Source organism: Astatotilapia calliptera, chromosome 1 (assembly GCF_900246225.1).
Source record: "Astatotilapia calliptera chromosome 1, fAstCal1.2, whole genome shotgun sequence".
Taxonomy (NCBI): domain Eukaryota; kingdom Metazoa; phylum Chordata; class Actinopteri; order Cichliformes; family Cichlidae; genus Astatotilapia; species Astatotilapia calliptera.
This window is the reverse complement of record NC_039302.1, coordinates 34532695-34558775: the sequence shown is the minus strand read 5'-3', so window position 1 is coordinate 34558775 and position 26081 is coordinate 34532695. Positions and strand designations below refer to the sequence as shown.

General features: G+C 39.2%; 2 protein-coding genes across 5 annotated transcripts; both read left to right on the top strand.

Annotated features, from left to right (window-relative positions):
• The first annotated feature begins 441 nt into the window (after positions 1-441).
• LOC113024744 (adhesion G-protein coupled receptor G2-like) lies at positions 442-8151 on the top strand. Its single transcript, XM_026172087.1, has 11 exons — positions 442-476; positions 806-956; positions 1139-1261; positions 1431-1556; positions 1973-2021; positions 3349-3455; positions 3666-3781; positions 3870-4138; positions 6826-6931; positions 7563-7891; positions 7980-8151. Exons 3-11 carry the CDS (start codon positions 1241-1243, stop codon positions 8090-8092), a joined length of 1236 nt encoding a protein of 411 aa, XP_026027872.1. The 5' UTR covers positions 442-476; positions 806-956; positions 1139-1240; the 3' UTR covers positions 8093-8151.
• Positions 8152-9661: 1510 nt separating this feature from the next.
• On the top strand, positions 9662-24652 carry LOC113026680 (adhesion G-protein coupled receptor G1-like). Of its 4 annotated transcripts, XM_026175733.1 has the most exons (15): positions 9662-10006; positions 11283-11415; positions 11606-11648; positions 11806-11938; positions 12263-12317; positions 13069-13153; positions 13296-13424; positions 15212-15361; positions 15439-15493; positions 15573-15664; positions 16312-16430; positions 20458-20738; positions 23807-23900; positions 24003-24331; positions 24418-24652. In XM_026175733.1, exons 4-15 carry the CDS (start codon positions 11881-11883, stop codon positions 24540-24542), a joined length of 1572 nt encoding a protein of 523 aa, XP_026031518.1. In that variant the 5' UTR covers positions 9662-10006; positions 11283-11415; positions 11606-11648; positions 11806-11880; the 3' UTR covers positions 24543-24652. The 4 variants fall into 4 exon arrangements, with proteins under 4 accessions (XP_026031518.1, XP_026031535.1, XP_026031526.1 ...); XM_026175750.1 differs by having other exon boundaries at positions 11326-11415; positions 11606-11938; XM_026175741.1 differs by having other exon boundaries at positions 11323-11415; positions 11606-11938.
• The last annotated feature ends 1429 nt before the right edge of the window (positions 24653-26081 follow it).

The following is a 26081-nucleotide window of genomic DNA, read 5'->3' as shown; positions in this document are numbered from 1 at the left end:
TACACCACTGAAATTAATGGAACTAATGTAAACATCACTGAACATCAAAGTACGGTGGACTGTCAGATGCACTGTCAGACTTCCTGCGTCTTTCTATGCATCCCTGGAGAAAAGGCATGGTTCAATGGTACGTCTTACTGCTTGGATGTTAAGCCTGAAACAACACCTGAAAATGGAACAATTTATCAACTGGGAAAATGTAAGTGTGCTGAAATCTAGTCTGATTAGGATAGAAATTGTTCTGCCGAACTGCTGATTCACAGCCATTCCCACTTGTCCTCTCTTTTTCTTAATCTCTTTCGTGTCTCTTTTCCAGATCACACTTGCTACCTGTACCCATGCCTGAACAGTTCCATCTTGCGACTGATTGATTCACTGGATTATAAACAGAAAAACTTGATAACACTCTTCAACATAAGAAACTCGTGTTTGAACCTTTTCAATAATAATCAAAAACTCAAGTGGACCTTTATAAAGTAAGTAGGAGTCCTGCAGCAGGCACTCCTGCACATGCTGTTGAGTAGGCACATGTATTTGTCTTTTTTTCCTTTGTTCTATTTTTTCCCTTTAGTACTGTTAATCTTTAGCCCTGTGACCAAAATTGCTCACAGGATGGTTGATCCATCAATTTGGGTCAGACTGAGACATCTTAATGACAGTCGGGTCACCTTGGCACAAATTTTCGTGCCTTCACGTCACACTAGCATTTGTGGTTGCCAAATGCTAGTTCATTTAATGCAAATGTATAAATCTGATTGCAGAAGATGTTCTTTCATTTGCAAACATGTGGATTTTATTTCTGCAGTGAAGAAAGAAAGGCCATCCATACCCTCATAAATAACACCCAGACTGAGGCTGCATTGTCCAGTACCTACAACCAGCAGTACTTGTCTCTGAATGTGATCAACATCAGCAAGGCCCCAGTGAATTCCATAGTGGAAATAGAAGCTCCCCAGGTACACAAGCCAGATGTTGATGAAAAACACAAGGGAATAATATGGACTCAGATAGCATGACAGTGGTTGTTTAAAAGTATTGTCTTTGATCTAGTTACTTATACTGTATGCTTGATTAAAACTACCCTTAAATTGTTCTGCAGAAGGATATAAATGGACTTTTTTTCCCCATCCACTGTTAGCTGCACCCTCAGAACCATTCATTCATCCCTAAGATTTGGCTGCCTGTCGATGCTCTAAAGACCATCCCAGAGGAGAAGAGGATTATTGGCTTGGTCAGCTTCATGTATCACGACCATTTCCAAGTATATCCTAAATCTTTTATACTATTTCAATATCTTTTGATGAACTTTTTTATATTCTCAGTCATGAGCATTATCCCCATTTAAAACAAATTATGTACATAAAACATTTGTATTTATACCATATAATAATGGTCTTTATTTCCTCTCTTACTGTACATTCCTTTGTTAGTTTGATCAGGAAAAGATTTTATCAGTGGTTCTCAGGATAGAGGTGCTGGGGGAAGAGCGCCTCAGAAATCTGGCTTCTCCAATCAAGATGACCTTTAGAGTTAAAACAGACAAAGGTCAACTGGATGTAAGTCTGTTTGTACGGAAATGTTTATTCTTTTAGTTATTGAAAATTTGTAATCGGATTATGGTTCCACGGTGTAATGGTTTACATATTTGTCCAACATGTCAAAAGTCCCTTTGATGCTGTGGCAGTAAAGGCATCTAGCATAACAGTCTGTCAGATCAAACATGCAGTTCCTCCTTGTGATTAAGGGAGCAACTGAGATCACTGTGTCTGATAATCTCGGTGTCTGTTGCCTAATCATACACTGAACCACTAAATTGTGCAACACTAAATGTTCTGGCTCATAAAAAGGGGAAAAAAGATGTGACTTGATTTCATCATCATCATAAGTTTTATAGAACTTTTCTTTTACTAGTTTTATTCTGTTTAAGAAGCTTAATTGACTTTGCATTATTAACATTTTTCTAATTTTACAGAATGACTCACAGTTAGTCTGTCACTATTTTGATGAATTTGATGAAAATGGTAAGTATATATCAGTTTTATTGGTTACTTCAAGATGAACACCAAAGTAATGAGATTGGACACATTAATATTTTTTTACCTAATTATTTGTTAACTGACAATTTGGGGAATCTTTAACTACTGGCTTGATTTATTTACGCTATATTGGCTTTATAAACATGGTGTTTTAAAACTCCTGTAGTTTGGTGTAAGTAAATGGATCTTTGTACGTGAATTAGGACATGTAGTGTAATAGACACAGTGCAACATTGCTGCAGAGACAAGCATAACTGTATTTTGATGCAGTCGTTGTAACCTCTAATCTAATCTTTTGTTGAGAGCTTCCTGTTTTATTTCTGCATGTTCTTCCTGGGGAGGGGGGTGTTTCTATTCAGTACTCTAACCTCTTTGTACACTCATTTCTACTACACTCATTTCTACTACAAACACACCGTTCTGCCCTGCTTCATAGATTGAAACTCGCCCAAAATGCCGCGGCTCGCCTTCTAACTGGTACTGGTAGGCTTGAGTTTATCACCCCAATTCTCTCTGGCTTCCACTGGCTTCCAATTAAATACCGCATTGATTTCAAAATCCTACTGCTCACCTCTAAAGCCGTAAATGATATCGCACCTAGCTACTTTATTGATCTCCTCAGTGTGTATATTCCCAGTAGAACACTGAGATCATCTGACCAATTTCTCTTGGTGCATCCTAGGTCACAGCTGAAAACCAGAGGTGACCGTGCCTTCGCTTCAGTCGCACCTAACCTCTGGAACAACCTCCCTCATGCTATTTGCTCGTCTGACTAAAGCCAGACCTTCAAGTCTCGATTGAAAACCCACCTTTTTAGTTTAGCCTTCCCGGCTTCCTAGAGCATGCCTTTTAAGTGTACTTTCTTGCCCTCCCATTTTCCTCTTTTGCTTATATTGTTTTATCAATTTTATCTTTAAGTCTTACTTGCTTATCTGCGTACTTGTATGCTTGGTTAATCAATGCCTCCCACCTGCTAGCTTATCTGCTTTTGTATTTTGCTACTGTTTTATTGGATTTTGTGAAGCACTTTGGTGTATCTCTGGTTTTAAATGTACTATACAAAAGTTGTATTGTATTGTATTTCGTCTCTAGATGTGGATGTGTGGATCCACATCTGTGGATGTGCATCCTCAGTTAGGCCTGTGATGGACTGGCGGCCTGCCCCACATTCTATCTCTTGCCTTTTAAAAATTTTGCATATGCTTAAGTGAAGTTAAGAAAGCAGTAATGAAAAGGCACTGATGTATAGATTACTGCACTTAAAATAGGAAACTGTTCAAGTACAAAGAACGAAGTTTTACTTATTTTTTAGGCTCACCCTGGAAAACTGATGGATGTGAGACTCAAAGCTTCAACCAATCAGATGAACAGGACATTGCGTGCTATTGTGACCATACTACACCGTTTGCTGTTCTTCTGGTAAGTTGTTCCTGATGAACTTCTTGTTTTTAGCCGCTTTCAGTTTTAAGATATAAGAAAAATAAATCTAATTATAGAGATCTTTATTCAATATGGGTTCCAGAGGTTAGGTGCGACTGAAAATCCCCTATTTCCTAATTTTCTCACTTGTTTTTAGATATTGGTAAAAGTAAATATGTAAACTACAGACAATTTTCATCACTTTTGCAGATAAGAGGTCAAATTGCAGCAGTCCACTGGAAAATATTGTCATACATCAGTTACATAGGCTGCGGTCTGTCAGCTTTCTTTACTGCTTTGTCTCTTTTGATGTATGCTTTCAGTCGGTATGTATCATAAAATTAGCATGCATAATAATGTGCTTGTCTGTGGACTTCACATATCTGATTGTTTTTTTATTTGTCTCCTCTTCAGTAACCACAAACTGGACTACTCACTATCTATTCACGTATCCCTGAGTGGGGCCTTGTTTCTGCTCAATTCATCCTTCCTGCTGACTGAGTGGGGAGCTACACTGGACCTAGAGGGCGTGTGTGTGTTTGTTGCAGCATTCATGCATTACTCCTTGCTCTGCAGTTTCACCTGGATGGCCATAGAGGGACTTCACCTCTATCTAATGCTGATCAAGGTGTTTAACACCTACTACAAACACTACCTACTGAAACTTTCACTTGCGGGTTGGGGTGAGTATTGCAAAATTTTCAACGGTATTTACTACATGAGAAAAGAGGAAAGGGTTTATGAGGAAACTTGCACTGAACCAGAGATCATGTAGACAATGGCTGCAATCACTATTGAATGTGAAAGTATGGGTAGCTACTAGGGCTGGGTGATATATCAAGTTTTTAAATATATCGATATATTTTTATAAGAGATATTTGATGTGACAATATTGTTTATATCGATATAGTCTATGCTATGTTATAATTATACTTGTGGAGCTGCAAGTTTACCTCTCTTTCTCCCACTTTTGCCTACGCTACGTTACTCTGACTCCCCTCTCTACTTCACTGAATTCACTAGCTGGGCCCACGTCCTCATATTAGGTTTGACAAAGTACTGGTAGGTAAAAGTGAATGCTTTGACACGAATTGAGCTGCGGTTTGGGGAAGGCCTCGAAGGGGACTGGCGATGGCTCCCAGGCCTGGCCGATCCCCATGCACTAAATAGAAATGAGGAAGTTAAAGAATTGAGAACAAGGAGGGAGGGAGGGAGGGAGGGTGAGGCACGTAAACAACGATCAACTGCTTGCAAGAAAACCATTAATCAGCATATGAACATTAACTGATGCTACTGAAGTGAAGCAGAGCAAAGTTACAGAGGTTTTATTAGAGAGCGAAGCAAGTGAATAATGCAGAAAACAGAGCGTTTTAGACGGGAAACAATTCCTGAGAGAGAGAGAGAGAGCTCTGCACTAAGCATGATTTTATCATGGTGGAAGCAAAACAGCAAAAGTCAGAGGGAATTCATGACGATGTTTATGTGAAGCGAAATGTGAAGCGATCTTCTTTTGCTGCTGGTTCAGTCAATATTGTTTGGAGAGAGATAAAAACCTGCAGCATCAGAATCGAGCGCAAAAAGGACGTAAACACAAAGCTTTCGGCTTTCAGCCCCGACGGCGTGTCCATGCCCGTGCTGTCAGGTGAGAAAGGCGACATCTCACTGATTCTGATCAGTCGGTGGGTCCGCGTTTTGTGTTTACATCTTTGTGCAGAATCCCTGTACCTGCTGTCGTTTACTGTTTTAGCTGTTTGGTGGTTGTTGAAGTTTTTTGATGTTTAACCTGAGATTCAGGCGTTTCGAGCAAAATAAATGTATATTTAAAATTCGATTCAGCATTTTAATAAATCGATATCACGCTATCCAAGCTAGAATCGATTTTAATCAATAAATCGATAATCAAAACCCACCCCTAATCCCGACTAAAGGCTGGAGGACTAATAGTATTTTCACCATTTACAACAGCGCCATAAAGTGCAAAATGAAGACTGTGTGAAACTGCGTGCTGTAGACCGCAAAGTCTCCCAGCCTCCTGCCCCGAAACAAACCACCTTACCAAACTCGTATACCGTATTTTTCGGACTATAAGCTTACACTAAAATCCTTTCATTTTCTCAAAGATCGATAGTGCGCCTTATTTATAAATTCTGGTTGTGCTTACTGACCACGGACCGATTTTATGTGGTACACAGCACTCAGAAATCTGTCAAAAATGTTTTAGTACGACTTTGTTAAGCTACATTGCTGCACCACTTGCTGGAATTGTCGGAGCATTACGGCTACCGTAGTCAGGAGCCTCGCAGAGTGATACGTACTGTGCTTCAACATAATATTGCCATATTGTGTGTGTATAAGGACCACAAATGACACCTGTTAAGAGACATGATTATGAAGCGGATTTCAAACTCAAGGCTGTCAGTCACGCAGTAGAACTTGGGAACAGAGCAGCTGCGAAATCTGTGTGAACCTGCATCGTGAACTACGAACGATTAACCCCTGTGTTACGTCCCCTGGCTAGTCTAGGGGGTTGAAGGGACGAACATAAAGGTGGATAGTGAAGGAGGAGCCAAGATGGTAACTTTAAAAGGTTTATTTAATGCTGGTGATGAGATTTGGGTTCAGACTGAGGTATAACTTCAGGGAGAGCCATGGCCAACATAACAAACAAAACATCCCTGATGTAAAAATAAAAGAAACTTACCTAACTCCAAAGAAAACAAAATATACAACCTATAACCATAACCTACCTAACAACACATAAACAGGAGAAAACGGGATGTCAAAACAAAAGGCAGCTCTCCCCTACAAGCAGTCTGAACATGAAAACAACAATGCTCATACAAATCACAAAGGCATGCCAGCCTGTACAGGTATGGCAACCAAAATGGCCAGAGGGCACAGAAGCACAGCTCCACAGGCCTTAAGTAGTGCTCTGCTGATTAACAATTAGCCGGACTCTGAGCAGCATCCAATCAGGACAGAGGAGGTGGAGCCTAGACGAAACAAAGAGTTAGTAGGGAGAAGAGACATCCTCCTGGGGGATGTAACACCTCTGAGTCAATTGTGAAGTTTGAGCAGAAGCTGAATAACGCGACTGAAAAAAATCGCACAGTGTATGCCAGCTTAAAGAATATCAATACCAGCCCTAGTAGCCACCCCTTTTGAGATTTCCTTCTACATTCACTGTATGATTAATGAACACTGTTAAAATTGAACAACATCTCTTAGAAATATGTCTGACTTCTTCAGACTCACTTGACTGCCAGATTTCCCTAAACTTATGAATGAAGTCTTTCATATGCTGGGTGCCTCTTTGATAGTAAATAACTTGGTGTTAAACTGTGTCTGTGTCTTATTGTGTGCTTCTTAGGTATTCCTGCTGTAATTGTGGCAGTCTCTGTAGGAGTGATGGATTGCAAACAGTTTTATGGAGTTAAACAGATGACCATGGCTGACACCAACCAAACTAGTTCGATGTAAGTAAACCTGCTTTTGGCAAGACTATAAACTAGCACTATGCGCCTTTAGCAATAGGAATCCAAAACCATGACTGAGTTTGCAGGGCAACCTGTCTGCTACACATGACACAGGCCATGTCCACATGAATACGTTTTTATTTGAAAGCGTTTTGGCCTTCCATCCACACTGGCAAATGGAGCATTTTGAAAACACTCTCCAAAGCAGATACATTTGAAAATGCAGTTTTCACGTCGCAGTGTAGACAACGAACCCAGAGCCTTTTCGAAAACGATGACACATTTTAGTTTTCAAATTTATCCAGGCTAGTGTAGACGTAGCCACGGTGAGAATTTTCATGCCACACAGACATATTTAAAAACCTGCTGAACATTATGTAGTTTGTAATCAGGATAGCAAATAAATTAAATAACGCACTGGAAAAAATGTTCTTTACAGGATGTTCCTGCCTATTAAAGTAAGATCTGTCTTACAAAGAAGTGCGTACTGCTGAAACCATAAAGTACCAACAACCAAGTTTCATATCATTATGAAATTATACTGTTTCTGTTCTTTGTATGCTGGACTGTAGGCAGACTATGCAGCCACAGATTTTGAAACTGTACTTTGACAGCTCTGCCTGTTTTACAGCTGCTGGATCACTGACGACACCTTCTTCTACTCCTTGAACCTGGTATATTTCACCCTTGTTTTTATCTTTAACACTGGCATTCTCATGGCAGTGGCTTCTAGCATATGTAAGATGAAACAAGTGTTACAGACTACCTTAAAGACAGGAGCCACAGCTAAGGGGAAATTGTGGGGAGACCGAGAGAGGCTTAACGCATCCTGTAAGAGTGGCCTAACATTGTTTGGTCTTACCTGCCTGATGGGTACCACCTGGGGCCTGGCCTTCCTGGGTTCTGGATATATCAACTACCCCATTCTCTACCTTTTCTGTATCCTCAACTCCACACAAGGTCAGTTTAGTGGTTTGTGTTTGTGTGCAAGTGATTTGGGCATTTTGTGTCTGATCTGTTCATTTGTTTCTCTGGTTTTCTTGATAAGGTTTCTTTATCTTCCTGTGGATTTGTCTGTCAGCAAAGAAGCAGAGAAAGAGGGCTAAGGAGGACCGAACATCTTCAGCTCCTGTGAGAACTACAGAAATCAAATCTGATTAGAGTTACTCTCTACCATTTCTGCTCTACATGTAATCTTCTGTTATGTTAGATTTAAAAACACACTGAAACTTTAAATACTATTGCTTTATAGTATGTCTGTATTGTCTATATGATTTAATATTTTTTCTGTTTATATTCTGTTTATTTATTTTTTTCTGTTTAGTCAATCATATATATTTTACCTCTAATATTCTTGATATGTATAATTGAGCAATTTGTATATATTAGAGCTATTTCTTAATTTTTTTTAAAAAAAAACTCTGTAACATATTTAATTACTTTAGTCTGTTACTGTTAGTGTCTTGGAGCAACTATAACCCACATAATTTCCTTAGAGATTAAAGTATATTCTGATGTATGCTTCTGAATAAAGTTGTACATGATATATGGTAGACTGGTAATGGACTGATTCTTATATAGCGCTTTTCTACTCTCCCGGAGTAAAGCACTCTATACAACATGCCTCATTTACCCAAGCACTTCTAAGCTCAAGTGCAAACTAATCTACTTTCACACTCCAATTAACATATCAGAGGGCAATTTGGGGTCAGTATCTTGCCCAAGGATATTTGACATGCAGACTGGGGAAGCCAAGGATCAAACCGCCAACCTTCCAATCAGTAGCTGATCTGCTCTACCACATGAACCACAACCACCCCACTGAAGTGTTGTTAAGTTTCTATGGGCCTGAACACATGATTAACTTTGCCCTTTTCAGACTTTCTCACACGACACACTGAAGAATTAGACCATTTCTTCAAAATGTAATATGCTAGTGAAAAATATCTCTGTATCCATCCAGGTTAATGTTAGGTTAACTGTGCTTTCATTTCAGCACATGCACCAATAGCCCAGTGACCTTTGGACAACCCCCTGTTAAATAGATAACAATTCTTTATAAGACCGATTTATAATATAGTGATGTCATCAGTGTGATAAGTCGGTCTGACTGATTTATTCAGAATTCATTGAGATATGTAATACCATGCATATGATAAACAATTTACCGAACTGTGGATTTTGCAAACCTGAGCTAGTGAACTAATATTAACATCTGGAAAAGATCCGGAAAAAGAGTAAAATAGATCCATTGCAATGAACTCCTTATGGAGATTTAACTTTTCTTCCTTTCCTGGTGTGGTCCAGAGAGACTCAATTTTTATTATTACAGCATTTAATGCACCATTTATTCCAGACTTCAAATAAAGGGTGCAACAGTGGTCTGTTTTCAGTTTGACATTTTTTTAGAGAAATCAACTTTCTTAACTTCTACATGTTTAAATCCTCAGTTCTTTTCTCAACCTCAGTGGGTTGTAATAGTTCTCTGAGGTTTGGCCAAAGGGGCCAAAGGTAAGAGATGAGAATTCCGGAGTAAGTACTCAAAATTCCCATGGGATTAAATGCAACAATAATATATGGTATTCACAGTTAAACCCATGTGATCTAAATATAATCTAAATGTAATATGCATTTTAATACGTCACAAAGGTAAATGTAGTTAATTAGAGCAACAAAACTATCATATGAATCACAAAATATAATTCCCTCGTATGCAACTTCGAATGTTCTAGAGATCTGTGAAGGTAGCATATTAGTTTTGAGCGGAGACTGAGAAGGAGAGAACGTATAGCGGAGAAACACACGGGTGTCAGTTCAACACGTGCGACATACTTGGCTTTGTTTGTGTGTGACCAGACGTTAACAGTGTGAGGTGACATTTCCGAGAGTCGCACCACAGTGTAGAAAGGTGTTTTCAACTGCAACTGCTAAGGTTAAAGGTTGGTCGCGACAACTCGTCTGATCAGCGGACCCTGATATGGACCGTCGGAGAGCTGTAAAGTGACTTGCTGGCGCGCTGTAGCACAGACAGCGCGGTGTCCTCAGGAGGAGCCGAGAACTGGATTCAGTGGACTGGTGAGCAGCCACCGACAGAGCCACTGTGTTTCCATTTTTATGTGCAGTGTCTTTACTTATATTGGTCAAGGGACTTTAGTGAACAGGATTTACAAAGGGGTTATGCATAAAAATAAAAATAAAATAACAGTTATGACTTTATATCTTTATGACTGCATGTATGTTACTGTACATACATAACCAGTCCAGTACTTTTTGGCCACTTAAAATATCTTTATAGAACTCTTGCTATATTTGTTGCAATTTCTGTTGTCCTCTTCGCCAGATTACTCTTAAAAAGCCATTTTTTTAATGTCAACGAGACTTTTTAACTGGACAGTAAACTAAAAGGCACTTTGCCAAAAACTGATTGTGGCTTCTACCTTGTGATAGGAATGTTGTTTGTGGCTCAAGATGACTTGATATCATTCATGAGGGATATATTTGACACATTTCACATAGCATAGGCCAACAAGTGTGGTTTGCTTTTTTGTTTTTTGTTTTTTGTTTGGGGGGGGGGGGGGGGGGGGGGGGGGAAGCAGTGTAACTACGGGCCATCGCTTCTTGGTAAATACCGAAAATCAGTTTTTGACAGGCAATCACATTTTGGCACAACACCACCAAGATGTGATAACCTGCTTCTGTGTTGCTTAATAATATTTCATATGGTATTATTTAATTTAAAATATCTATTTCATTTTCTTGTGGGGATAGGTTAATTGGATAATCCAAATTGTCACTATAGGTGTGAATGTGCGAATGAATGTCTGTCCCTGTGTGTTGGCCCTGCGACAGACTGGCGACCTGTCCAGGGTGTACCCCGCCTCTCGCCCTATGACAGCTGGGATAGGCTCCAGCGCCCCTGCGACCCTGAAAAGGATAAGCGGAAGCGAATGGATGGATGGATGGATGGATGGATATTTCATTTTCTAAAGTAACTGTGATATCATTTGAATTTATAAAAAATGTGTGTTTTTGTACATTTTTATGCTGCACCAAAGTACAGTAAATGTTCTGTTCTTGTGCTTAAGTTGTCTGGGATCAATTCTTTCATTAGTGTTTAAGTGTAACATGCAGGCAAGGGGTTTATGGTTAGTTTCCTTGATTCCTGTCCATACCAAAACCATTGTGGAATCTGATGCAATAACTAATCCAACACCCAAAATAGTGGGTCTAAACTGATGTAAGAGGGTTTAGACTCAGTATAACGGGTGGAGTGCTACACTTTTCATGACATCTGTTGAAGTTCTTAGACCTGATATATAATTTTGAATAATTTGTGCATGTCTTTATGAAGGTGTCTGACACATCTTCTTGTCGATCTGGTTACCCACTAGCAGAGGAAGAACAGAAAACTTTCCTTGCCACTACTTAAAATGATAAACCTGTAATACCACAAGTCCATCACACCAAACCTCATTAGATCTAAGGTAAGTTTAAAGCAAACCACTACTAACGGAATTTTTGGAATAATACATGAGCTATTCTGATTAGAAATGAAATAGACTATGTAAAGAGAAACAGGTCAGGAAGAATAGAAAAATACAGCAGTCCAGTTACCTCCAAAGACTTTATTTTCAAAGATTTGCATCTTATTTTACTGTGTGCTGCAACCTGTAGAACTGGTGTGGCGCAAGTTCCTGTTTTACTTCCTCAGCAAGCTGTAAGTATCAGCACTTCTTTAGTACTTAAAAGTACTTGATTATTGTGGTAGCACTGAAAGAAATTGCCTGATGTGAGTCATTTCCTTTTCTGAGCTGTGAACCACAGATCTGTTAAAGCATGTGATATATGTAGATATGAAACTCCCCCTCATTCAGCAAACGTCAACCAGACAGAAAAATACCCTCTGGACCTCTTACAGCAAATCTATATCTGTTGATGAGTGAGACGCAATGTGGATTATACTTTTTATCACAACAGCCCTCTGTTTTTCTATGTCCCGAGCTATTGGTGAGTAAACCTACCATGTTATCACTCTTATGTTGAAAGGAGTATACTTGTGAAGTGAATCTCAAAGTCATGAATCCTTGAAAAAGTAAAATTACCCAGCTTCTTTGTTACCAATAGCTATTAAAGACTCTAAGTCAACCAGTTTCACAAAACTACCTGCAATTTTATCAAGTGCTGATCAAATACTTGTAAAATAACATCTTGTCTCTCATGTGTCTCTGGAGTTAGATGCCACTTAGACGTTTTATCAGCTTCCAGTCTTGTTTAAATGTATTCATTATGCTAATTTTGGTCTTTCCTTTTCTGTGTGTTTTACTTTGACAGACCTTTGTAAAAATGTTCTTAAAGAATGCCGAGACAGTGACCCATCATGGATAGGGTAATGCAGCTTCTACTGTACATGTCGCATTCCTGTTTGTGAAAAATAAATTGTCCTACATGAATGAATAAATGCTGTCAGTACTTGTTAATTGTTTTCAACAGTGGCTGCTTTTCAGTGGTTTTACATGGCTTCATCATCAAATAAGAATCATTAGAGTATTAGTATACAGCCTCTAACATATACTCATTGTAACAAATACTGCTGTTTCAAACAAGAACACAGTGTAACACTTTGGAATAACCATAATTTTGTATTATTGTTTAAGTGTATTGTGTATGTTGGCGTGTATTTAAACTTGTTACATACTTGATTTATCTAGAAACATTATTTGGATGATTTACTGTACTTTTTATATTTATTTCTTATTTTTCTTTTTGGATTTTGTTAGCTGCTTGGAATTGACAAAGCTGTAGAATGTGATACTGTGATAATATGGACATTATTATTTAATTATTGTCAGAGTTTCACAGCTCAGCATTATTTTGTGCAAATTGAAAAGCACTGAAGGATGCTTAAACCAAATACAACAGAATCTATTTCTGTTCATCTCAAATTCTTGCAGTTTCATTTTTTCTCCTTTAAATGTATATCCATGAACAAATGAAGTAATCAAATAGCAGAGAAAGGTCCACTATGAAATAATTGATCTTACTTCTCATCTCTTTGCATTAGTTTGTCTTTTTTATCCTCAGTTATATCCCTGTTTGCATGTTTATATATCTGAACTATGTTAAATATCTGTTGGTAGTTGTTACGAGGATCGAATTATGACCTGCAAAACAGGCCGCTCCTTGACAGGCATCAAACAACTCAAAGTAGACTCGCTTCAAGAGGTGAGGTCATTTGGAGCTGAAGTGCTTTTTAGAAGTGAAAAAGTTACATTTGATCTGAATTTCTGTATTTTTGTATTAATGAACTCTAATTACTGACAACCAACACATTTTTTAAAGTTATGTTTTCGTGTATGCTTTTTAGGTTGATGTGAGTCCTACATTTGAACATAGAGTTCACATCCCATCATCAGCTCTCCAGAGAAGCATAGGAAATGTGCCTGAGGTGGATGTCCTGGTGGTGGCCTCTGTAATAAACAGCAGTTATTTTAAGGTTGGTAACGCTAAAAGCAACAGAAAAAAACTTAAATATTCCCACGAGCAGAGTCTCTTCACAATCAGCTGTTGCTTATCATGAAAAATGATTAAAAGTTGCTCCTTTAATAAAGAGTTGTTTTCACTGAGGGCCACAATGAGAAATGTTTGCTTTAATTTAGTCTAAAATGTTTGTCTTATATTTGTCTTATATGACAAATTCCTCAACCAGTGTACAAACAACTTTATTAGACTTTAAAATGTTTATTTCAGAAAAGTAATGCATTCTGACTACAGTTCTATAAAAAGGCTACTCACAACAACAATCTTTGGCTACCTTTACCTAATATTACTGTCACGGATTGCCGGGGCAAGCCGTGTGGAATGTAGGAAGGACCCAAAAGGCAGCAGCTCTGGTGCAGGTGAGTGTTTATTAACAGGGGTGGGTAAGTACAAACAGCGGTGGCGACAAAACATGAAACTGGAAACCTAAACTGGGTAAACTAATAAGACAAACCAGAACGAGGATGCAGGGAGGTCCGGAGAAATACATATGGGAAGACGCAGGGAGACCGAGGGGAAACAACACAGACGAACCAGCAATTACTAAGACAGAAAATACAACTTAAATACACTCAGAGAACACAGGGAGATTACACACAGGTGGGAAACACAGCTGGGAGTGATTAACATAACGAGACTAGGGAGGCAAACTGAAAACACTCACATAAGACGCAGACCTTCACAATAAAACAGGAACACACGGGCAGAACAGAGTAAACACTAAACAAAGGAAGAACAGAACCAAAATCGAAGAGAAAACACAAAATGCTGGGTCAAAAGGACCCAGGATCATGACAATTACAATTTGTTTAATGGTCTGAAACATGTAAGTGCGAGAAATATAAAAGAAATCTTCAAAATGCAAATACTTTGTTCATAAAACTGCGCTTGTGGCTGTACAAACTGTAGCTACAACTAGCCAACATTTAAAAAAAAATATCTTGAAATTTAACTACAAGTCCTCTGCCAGGATTAAAGGCTAGATTAGTTTTTGAGATTTGAGATACATTTTTTCATATTAATCCCACCCTAACATTTTATTTATTTTATTTATTTATTTATTTTTTAGAAAGAGGGGCAATACATATTAATGAACATTTTAACAAATGTAAATATGCCAGATTATAGGCTTGGGCTAATTTCCATCTGCAGAACCTCTGGCAGGTTGGTGTTAAACACAAGTTAGTAAAAACATACAGAGACACTATTTACAGGTCATGTGACAAGGACAAAAACAGTGATCACATTATACTAGAACAAACAATGACAAGGAGAGTGGACACAGAGGACAGTATAGATAACAATAACGGAAACACATCAATTATATTGCACAAACCCCAGTATTGTACATGCCCTCACCATCGTGATATTGCGTTCACCCATTGCACTAACAGTTGTTTCCCTTTTTGTAATACACTAACTCTTTTTCACGTCCAATATAACGCATGATTATTAAACATGATCACATGTTTGTGTGTCCCTCAGCCGCCCTTTTAAGTGACTCTTAAAGATGGGTAGACTTGTACTTTCCCTCACTGACAGTGGAAGACTATTCCAGAAGCTCACTCCCTGATATGACAGAGCATTCTGTGAAAAGGTGGTCCGCCTGAGTGCCAGTTCACAATCACTTCTAACAGTGGCCTGAGTTAGTCGAGACCCGGCAACACTGCTAGACTTTTGTTTAATAAAATCACTCATTGGTGGAGGCGCCACTAACATAACTGTCATGTGCCGTCCTTTCAGCTGAGTCCTCCCCAAAGAAGTAGGATACCACAAATTCACCGCAGAAATGGCAAAGTATTTAGGGACTCAGCCGTATGTGTGCGGGCAGGAAACCGTGCAGTCGAGAATCTCTCACAACCCATCACGTTAACCTTCAAACACAACAAAGAGGTAAAAAGACAAAAGTGTTGGACGAACATCTTAAATAGAAAATGTAACAACCTGTTTACCGTTCATTTTGATTCCAGGTTGAAAGTGGAACGTGTGTATTTTGGAAGGAAACATCAGCAAAGGATGGAACAGGTACTACTGGAGATGTCAACCTTCAGTGTTTTTGTTTCTAAATAAAATGACTTAGTTACTCCGAATGTTTTCTTTATAGGTTACTGGAGCAATGAAGGCTGTGACACAAATTACACGGCACATGAATTTATTTGCAGCTGCAACCATCTGAGCTTCTTTGCTGTGCTTGTGGTGAGCTGAAAATCTCTTCCTACATATGATAAAAGCCTTTGGCAAACACCATATTTATCTAATTAATATTTAATTAGATAAACATGTTGATAAACAATTTGAATTGAGAGGCTGTCTCAAATTTATACTGTATAAATAGCCACATATTTAGTTCCAGTCTTTCCACAACCAAATGACCAGAACTGAAATGTCAGCAATACACTCAAAGATGATAATTATGATATTTAAATTATAATTATAATTATAAGTTCACTGTACACATACTTTGTTGTGCATGTAAAATAACAATAAAGGGCTATTCTATTCTATGAGCAAACTAGTGTGTTACACATAGATTGTATAAAAGATAGAGGGAGCCACCATGGTATCAAGTCACAATTTAAGGCTATGGGTCAGCACACCTGTCACTCTAATTTTAAGCTTTGCCAGCACATGGATCACTTACAAAAATAATTAACTCATCATATAGTTGTGATGAAGGGTGAACCAACCGATACATTCCCAACCATGTATTGCACCAAAATGTCTTGCCATCTTAACATGGAAATTTAGCAATTGATAAATTAACAAATCTTGGTCTACTACTAAAACAAATTTCTTATGTAAAATACATTTCAAAACAACAACTTCATCTTTTTATGTTGCAGAATCCAGGAATATCGGTGACAAAAGCTGATGCCGACAAGCTAAACTACATCACTTACATTGGATCAGGATTCTCCGCCCCCTTCGCACTGATCAGTTTGTTCATCTATATTTATCTACAGTGAGTAGATATCATATTATTCACATTTAAAACTTTATAGTTTTCAGTTCCCAATTGTGATCAAATGAGAAACTGGAGAAAATAGACTGTATAAAAGCTATTGAGTTCGTTAGTGACAGCAGCTCAGTGATAAGGTCTCTGACCACAACACCCACACTCAAACATGAGCAGATGAAAATAAGAGATGAAAAAATAAGAACAAACCGATACTCTTAAGAATTTTGCATCTCAAACGATGAAGAAATTAAGGAAGTACCAGGTTGTTTCCAACTGCTTCTTAAGCAAAGTATGCACAATTTGGACTTCTATACCTGGCTGATGCTCATACTAGCCTTTGGCTTCCAGCTGTCTTCCCCTAAATCAGTGATTAATGACCCACTCTTAGTCACGTTAAGTTTAAGGAAATCGTCATTCTGAACATTTAACAAATGCAGGCAAAGCATCAGCCAGACCTGACTGTGAGGTCTGAAGAGGAGGCAGCAGTGCAGTGTTATCAGGAAACTTCAAGTCTAGGAGCTGTCTGTGTACATGATAAAAACCAGAGGAGAAAAAACACAGCCCTCAGGAGAGCTGGAGTTTGATAGGTTTGAGAGGGTTGGACATTTTACAGAAATCCCATTCAAGTTTCTCAGTTAAAAAATTCAAATGTAACATTAAAATCTGCTCAAGTAAAATAATTTCAGAGGCCAGTCAGTCCATCAGTACATGGGGCTGCACCTTATCAAAAGCAGAAGATGCTTATATGCTGTATGATCTAGAACAATGAGCTTATCATCATCTATATCAATGCTTACTTTATAAGCAAACAGCAGTGGCTCTAATCTGTCATCAGTTGAGGACACAACCTCATCAGTTTTTTTTTTATCACAAGATGTGTAAATACAGCTGATCTTAACTCATTTAGTTTTCTTGCATCTTTTTTTAGTATTGTGATTAATATGTTTTTTTTCTAAATGACTTCACATCAGTTACATTTCATTTGTTCTGTATGCTGGTTATGTTTCCACCCTCTACACATCTCTGTACGATTGTAGAAAAATCCTCACTGAGCTAGATGGCATCGGGGGCCAGCAGCTGTCCTAATATTCACCATTTTCAAGATGGTTTCAGCCTGTTCTAGTGACATGACAAAATGATTCTGAGAAAGATTCACTAGTATGAAAAAAACATTTTTTCATTTCACATTCCTCCATTGCTTCCTCACTTCTCCACAGCTGGTGTTAGCAGCAGCACCAGCAACCTGTAAGGATTGGTTACTATTTGTTGCTGGTTCACAGTCAGGCAACCCTGACGGCTTACATGCCGTTACTTTGACACATTTTGCTGCATTTGTTTAGTTTAGTTTTTTTTATTGTTTTCTCTCAGCTTTCCAGCTCCACCTTTTCACCACTTCTTCCACAATAAACTTTTTCACAAGGTGCGTGAGAAGGTAGAGGGGAGCCGGTCACATTAAGAAAGTTGATTGAACAATCCAGTGGCAGTATTTAAAAAATGAACAAATGGTGTCAGTGCTTTGACACCTGTTGTGCCAAGGTAGTTATCTCCTACAGCATTTGTGTCTCCTGCGCTCCCAACGGGGGAGAAACTAATTCTGTCAGGGATAACTAGCTTTGCATGACACTGGTGCATGGTGGCCCTTCAGGCAAAGACAAGCAAAGGGAACCCATACAGTTAATATACATACATTTAATAAAATGTAATGGAGTAGCATGATGGTGCAAGTATTTCCCGTTTTTTCACAATATTAGTTTTGGCTATGATATTATACAGAAGACAACTTATTACAGGAAGAAGAGGAGTGGGAAAAGGTGGTGGTACTAGGGGAATCGAGGGGGGCAGTATATCTTGAGGTTCAATGTTGTTATGGCACTGAGAAGTAAACTGCTTTTGACGCTGTTTCTCAGGTGGCAACAGGTCAAAAGTGAGACCAAGATTATTTACTCAATCCTGCTAAATTGAGTAAGTCCTGTAGAGAGGCCGTAGTTTCTGCACAATGTGATACAGTACTTTCTGTAAAAAGTCATGAGCTGTTTTTGACTCACTTTGGTCTTCCCGAGTACTCTGATGAAATGAAGTCATAGCTGTACCTTCTGCTAACTGCAGAGTCTTCTTTAAATTGCAACAATTAAAGTCTCACAAGGAGGAATTTAGCAAATGGAGCAAATAGAGTCCAGTTTGTGCATTAGGTCAGCGATTATCTGAGGAGTAGCTGACATGTTGACTTGTGGATGATTAAACACTGCTGTATAAAACAACTGTTGTTGTTTGGCAAATAGAATACATGGAGTGAATTTATCCACAGTTCCACTGCAGCAGTACATATCCTGATGTTTGCAGTATTACACCGCTTCCATTTACATAAACAGCTGGTATCTGTAGAGCTCTGTAGGGAAAGAAGAAACTCTTGACTCAGACTAACTCTCCTATGTGTGTCTCCACAGCAATGTAATTACATAAAATAAAATAGAATGCACTCATACTCTGCATCACCAAAGAACTTACTAATAGCCTGTAATACTCTGACAGAGTATATCTGAGTCTGGTTTGTGGCAAAAACCTCTGAGGACACAGATACTGTGAGTTCCTACTGTGCTGTTTATGAACTAAAGGGTCGAACTTTTGCTACAGATGTATTTGCTAACTTTTGTCAGGGTTCCCTGTATAAAGAAACATCCCTCTTCCTTTAACAGTTGTCTCTGCAAAGAATGATGAGCGTGTGTGTCACGGTCTGGCTGGCAGACCGTGGGGATGTGGGGAAAGGAGGACCCAAAACGCAGACTCTGCGATGCAAACAGTGCTCTTTATTTACAGTGAAAAGGCTGTAAATACAATAACTCCCCGTTGCTCCCTCGAACCCCGTGTGCGTGCTTCCCTCCGATATCTGTGCTCGTGCTCCCCGCTGTTGTGTTTCCGCACCCCCGTGCGTGCTGCCTCTCCGGACCACTCCTCCTCCTGTAGGGAAACCAGAGACGCAGCCGTCAACACTAACCCTCGGCGGGCATATACGCACAGCACAGACCTAAGCTAACACACACTGACTTAGTACGATAACTCAATGATCCCGCGCCAGTGGGAGCTCCAACTCTCTCCTAAGTAGCTCCCCCGACGAGCCCTGATCACCAACAGGTGTGGCATGAACTTCAGGTGTGGCCAGTCCTTCCGCAGGGCCACACCCCTCAGGCCTGCAGGTGGCTGAGCTCCATCCTCCAGCCACACCCGCAGACATACACACCCATACCCTGCCTATACATATGAGTGGGACACAGACTAACACAGCACAGTGCAGAAAAACACACACATCACCAAAATAATAATAATAATAACAATAACATCAACAGTCAAAACTGCTCACGGACCCCGAGTCCTCCAGAGCTGGGTCCGTGACAGTGACAGTGTGAGGTTGCAGAGATTGCGTCACAAAAGCTCAGTTGCTGCTTACATTTTGGGAACTATTTTTTTTCAACATGTTGATACTGGTATAAACAAAATGTAGTCACTTCCCCAGAGACATCTTCTGTCAAGTAGCCTCAAAGAAACACTGCTACGAGGGCCTGGAAATGCCATAAAAAAAACCCTGAACATTAAGAAAACAAACTCAATAATATTAATGGTTAAAAAAATGTGCTTGTGAATGAAATTTGTAAAGTAATTAATTAAAGAAATGTTGTGTACATTAATATATCTGCCTGAGAGTGATTTTGTCATGTTTGTCTTTGTAATTTGTTTGTTTAATGAATTTGTTGATTTTCCCATTTCAGTTCAACCCATATTCTGTTACATTTCTAACATTATATGATGCAAATGAGGCGACTGCTACTCAAAGTGTGGTATTAAGTGAACTTTGTGGCTACATCTAGTTAAGAGACCATTAGAGAAGTGAGGCTACAGCCTCATGGCCTTTCTTATATATAGTTTTATCTGCTGCATTAGTGTGGAGTTATTACCATCATCTCACATCTAAAAAGGCAAGATAATATCCACTATCTCCACAGTTGGCAACAAGAGAATAATTCTGTTTCTGTTTTAGTCGGCGGCATCCTGAGAAATCCATAAGTCTGCACATGCAGCTAACAGTGGCGATGTTCTGCCTCCATCTCACCTTCCTGCTGTCCAGCCTCCTGGCCCAACTACTGAAGGAAAAAGAGGACGGCTCATCTTGCCTGGTACTGGGTCTGGTTTTACACTGGTCCCTGCTGGCCACCCTGACCTGGAGTGCTCTGGAGGGGTTCCACCTCTACCTTCTGCTCATCCGGGTCTTCAACATCTATGTGAGGAGGTACCTGCTCAAACTCAGCCTGATTGGATGGGGTGAGTGTCGTTTAGGTGGGACGCTGCTCTGCAATACACTGTCACAAATCTTTAAATGAAAGTGGATTGTGTTGAAGTGTTACATCACAATAAAGGCTTAAACCCTTTATTCTGATGTATTGTGATGTCAAGTAAATTCGCCTTATTTGCATAACCTACTGTATTTAAGCACAACAGACACTGACCAAACACTAGGGCAAATAGGTACAAAACTACTTAAAAAAATCACGAATCATGAAATGTCTTGTATGTATTTTAAAAGTAATTAAATGACACTGTTATAAATTAGGCCTTAACTGAAAAGCCTGTCTAAGAGAGATGTGTTTTAAGTTCAGATAATAATACTGTGAAACAGACGATCTGATATGGACGATTGTATATTGTTCAGCTTTAGTCATTCTAATTTATTCTGTTGTTTAGAATCAACAGCTGTTGGTAAGATCACCTGTGCAGTCAGCATGGGGCACAAAATTTTAAGGACAGGGTTCGTGCTTGAAATCCTTGAAAATGATAGAATTTTAATATTGTCTTTTCAAGGTTTGAAAAGTGCTTAAATTTCAGATGTGGTGCTTAAAAGTGCTTGAAAGTGTAACTGTATGTCATCACCACAAATAACATTCTGATTGAATAGTTTTCTTATCAGATAGAGAAATAAAATGAGTCGCAAAATGTAAAAACAAAATTTCAATTTGGGTCGAAAGTGCGGACTTCAAACTATACACCAGTTTTTAAATTGTGTTGATCGGCCATGTAAAACCAGAGGTATGATAAAAAATACACGCAATGTTTTTTTCTTAATAAAACAGTGGTGTTTGCAGGGGGAACAAACAGCACTAGCAATCACTCTCAGCCTGGGAGTGAAAAAAAAGGAAAAGAAAAAATACTCCTTCCCTATTGGTGGAAAAATGTACCATTTCGACCAATCAAAAAATGTGGCATTTGGTTGTTTAGGAAGAGGGGGAAGTTTTAGGAGTGACACCAGCGAGAGAGAGCGAGCGAAAGAAAGAGAAAGTGAGATTTGATAGATACGTGATAGATTTGTGACGTTTACCATGTTTGGAGTCTCACGTTAGTGTGTTATCTTGTGTAGTTAGTGTGTAGTGTAGTCGTTGTTTTGTTTTGTGAGTCACTTCTACTAGAGAATGTCACAGTTGCTGCAAAAAAGCCACAAAAGGCAGATCGCAGTGTAAACGCTGTCTCCAGGTGGAAAACAGGAGTGACACACCTGCTGTCAGACCTGCAGGTTTATCCCTGTGCTGTTCTCCTCTGTCTTAGTGGATACAAATTATATTTTGGAGTTGCATAAAGAATTTGTGTGCCTTCCTATTTGGTGCAGAACACCTTACTGTTCTGTAAGTAGTTTTAAATGGTTATATAAAAACGTCTTAGCCTTGGTTGCATTTTTGGGTGTAAATAGTACCATATAACTTTGTTGTTTGCAAAACTTGTGCATATTTTTTTTAAATGTACAATTTCTATTTGCATTTCAAGTCTGAATTTAGATCAGTTGTGCTTATACAGTATGTCAAAATGAGAACATAACAGATGGGCAAGATAAACAGTTTTTAAAGGTGAAATATAGACGCCAAATAAAAAGTAGTCAAAAATGGCCAATTATACCCTGGACCCCAGAGGGTTAAAGGCTAAAAGCAAAGTTGTCACCAAGTACTGTTTATATTTCTATGTATTTCTGCAGGCACTAAGTATTAACTTAGTGCCTTTGGGTGAAATAATGATAATATGAGGGACCGATCCATTCGGTCACAAAGAATAGCCACTTGTTTCCGTGCTACCAAAGTTCCCCGGCTTTCATTCACAATGTGATTATCGTCAGCACCTACACATTAAACTACTTAAACATTATAAATGTCTTCAAGCTCACAATGAGGCCACAATAAGGCCTGTATCTACTGTCTCAGCCACTGAGACAGTAGATACATTTATATGTGTTTTTATAAATGAATATTTCATACTTTAAGGCTGCCTGTTTATTTAAGGGAGATGAACAAAATACTGTAGCGGGTCAGGGCTGTTTGGGGTTTGACAGCTATGTTTTGTTGTTCCAGGCGGCAGCGTTATGTTGCCATGGTTACAGGTGATGCTCTCTCTCTCTGCGACTGTGTGTTTCTGGGTGGAGAGAGCGCCTTTTTCTTGTGGTTGTTGTTATGCTAGAGCTACGCCGAGCAGTTGAGTTAGCAGCGTTGTGTTTCCTGTTGAATGCTAATAAACGGCTGTGCTCCCTGGCTAACTCTGTGGGAAGCAAGACCAAACGATCCCTTTGCCTCCTCCTTGTCTGAGCTCGCCACAATGCATTAGAATTGTACGTGATAATATCATAGATGATAGATTAAATAAAAAATTTTAAGTAGATGCTTGTGCGTTCTTAAAGTCTTATATATTGAATTGAACTATGTGATCTATTCAAAGCCTCTTGCAGTCAGTGCTGTTCTCCATGCCTGTCTGACTGTACATGATGTTATTAGCACAAACACTTTAAAGGTGATCATTTAGGACTTCAGCAATAATGCAAACAGCAATGTAGTTAAACATCTTACAGTTAGTTTTATTAGGAATTAACTTAAAAAACAAACAAACATCTGTCTCCTATTTTTTGTGTCATACAGGAAAGAAGCATCAATATCTGATGAGAAGACTTATTTATTTCTGTTTTGTTTGTTTTTTTCAATAGGAAATGAATATCTAACAAGTTGATCTGATCACATTTTCACATCTTAATTCTTAAGTGAAATGCGCATTTTGAGTTTATACAATATATGCATTTAAGGCGACCATTTCCTTTTGCAGTATGTTTGTCTGGTGCGTTTTTCTATGTCTTAACAAAAGGGCAACAAAGATGTTTAAGTTCACCTTGGATGATTTGTTTTAATTTTCACATGGTCTTACTGAGGTGATGCGAACTGAAACTTGCATTCTTTTGGGGGGGGGGGGGGGGGGGGGGGGGGGTAAATGTGAAAAGGGACCTTAAAGCAGAGGAACAGTGACAATAATGCCTCACGCTGTCCTAAAGAACACTCAGCTGACATTAATTCTGTCTTCCATGTTTTCAGGTTTTCCTACACTGGTTGCAGCTGTTTGTGGGATTTCACGTGTTTATGGCAAATACACTCTGAAATACAGCAACAGCAATTTAACACAACACATGTAAGAAACTATCTTTGGTATCATTTTATATTAGAGTGAGCCAGGAGATTTTATTTCTTAGCAAATTCATGCTGTTTTTTTAATTTCTTTATTAATGAGCAGGTGCTGGATGAGCAACGAGTCTGAACAAAAGCTCCTCGTAGTCAGCTACATCACTACCGTGGCTTTTCCTTTCTTGGTGGTTGTGTTCAATGCCTGCATGCTGGGGCTGGTGGTGTTTAAGATGTTGGAGCTAAGAAGGGGTGATAGAAGCTTTGGAAGCAGCAGTGACTGGAAGAAGATAAACAAAGAGAGAAAGAAGAGGTTATGGAAGGACTGTGTCACAGTGCTGGGCCTCAGCTGTGTGCTTGGGTTACCTTGGGGGTTAGCCAGCACTACATACGTTTCACTCGCTGGGATCTACATATTCACCGTATTGAACTCCCTTCAAGGTTAGTATGCGATCATCATGTCAAGGATTAACTGGACTTTGATCATTTAATAGAAGAACTGACAAACTATGTCTCTCTCTTCACAGGTCTATTTATTTTCCTGTGGTCTGTGGCGATGGCCTGGTCAAAATCTCAACCTGAAAATAACTCATCAATCAGAGACTCTTCCTCTCAGAAAATGATGACTACTAGTTTCAACAGCAGAAACTGAAAAGACTAATGCATTATCCATGACCTATATTAGGTGTTGCGCTTCTATTGATATGTAGTTCAGTATAACCAATAGGGCTGCCACGATTAGTCGACTATCAAAATCGACGACTGATTTAATAGTTGACGCGTCATTTGAAGCTTTGTTTGCTTTTTTTGATGTATTGTGCACTTAGAGATGCTCTTCTGTATAACCTGGTTGTAATGAGTGGCTCTTTGAGTTTACATTGCATCACCCTTTGAGGTCTTTCTGATAAATCGTTCCTAGTGCTGTACCTACTTATAATTAAGTTATTATTTATAGCAGCTTTCAGGTAAAAAGGAAAAACAACTAGAGTAATCTCTAAATGATCTATATACATTAAGAGTATTTTAAAATACATTGTATTTAATCTCCCCAATTCTTCCCAGATACTGATACTGTTAATATTCAACTCCATCATCATGACCTGACATAAGAAGTCTAACCAGGTGGCAGGTGCCACAAGGTGGCAGCAATACCCACAGGAGACACTCTTTTTTTATGCATGAAGATAAGATAAGATAAGATAACCTGTATTAGTCCTACACGTCGGAAATTTGTTTTGTTACAGCAGTGGAGAGTGGAAAGTTACATGGAAAATTAGAAAAAAAGAAAAACACTGGAATAAGATATCAATAGATACTGTACACAACTGTACACAATAGAATAGAACAGAATAGAATACTATATACAAATGAATAAAATAGAATACAAATGCTAAATACAACTAAGTATAATACAACGCTGCCAGAAAAGAGTATTGTACTTAGTGTTATTGCTATTGCACATGTGTGGATGTGTGTGTTTGATCGGTTGAAGTCTTTGTTGTGGAGTCTGACAGCAATAGGGAGGAAAGACCTGCAAAATCTCTCCATCCCACATTGTGGGTGCCACAGCTGCCACTGAAGGAGCTGCTCAGTGCTCTCAGAGTCTCCTGCATGGGGTGGGAGATGTTGTCCAACAGGGATGACAGCTTAGCCACCATTCTCCTGTCACTCACCACCTCCACTGCGTCCAGAGGGCATCCTAGAACAGAGCTGGCCCTTCTGATCAGCCTGTTCAGTCTCTTCCAGTCCCCAGCAGAGATGCTGCCCCCCAGCAGACCACACTGTAAAAGATGGCTGAGGCCACCACAGAGTCATAGAAGGTCTTCAGGAGTCGGCCCTTCACTCCAAAAGACCTGAGCCTCCGCAGCAGGTACAACCTGCTCTGCCCTTTCCTGCATAGGGCGTCTGAATTATGAGTCCAGTCCAGTTTATTGTTCAGATGAACACCAAGGTACCTCTAGCTGTCCACAGTCTCAATATCAATACCTTGGATGTTCAGTGGTTGCAGTGGAGGACGTTTGTGCCTGCAGAAGTCTACCACCAGCTCCTTGGTTTTACTGGTCTTGATCTGGAGGTAGTTCTGCAGGCACCAGTCCACAAAGCCTTGGGTCAGTCGTCTGTACTCCCTGCCGTCCCCATCAGTGATCAGGCCAACTATTGCAGAGTCATCAGAGAACTTCTGCAGGAAGCA

Coding starts and splice junctions, on each gene's coding strand:
- LOC113026680 (XM_026175750.1), top strand. CDS start 11,881: ATGTGGATTATACTTTTTATCACAACAGCCCTCTGTTTTTCTATGTCC. Junction 15,494..15,572: donor ATCAGCAAAGGATGGAACAG/GTACTACTGGAG, acceptor TTTTCTTTATAG/GTTACTGGAGCAATGAAGGC. Junction 20,739..23,806: donor ACTCAGCCTGATTGGATGGG/GTGAGTGTCGTT, acceptor CCATGTTTTCAG/GTTTTCCTACACTGGTTGCA.
- LOC113024744 (XM_026172087.1), top strand. CDS start 1,241: ATGTATCACGACCATTTCCAA. Junction 3,456..3,665: donor CACCGTTTGCTGTTCTTCTG/GTAAGTTGTTCC, acceptor TCACTTTTGCAG/ATAAGAGGTCAAATTGCAGC. Junction 4,139..6,825: donor ACTTTCACTTGCGGGTTGGG/GTGAGTATTGCA, acceptor TGTGCTTCTTAG/GTATTCCTGCTGTAATTGTG.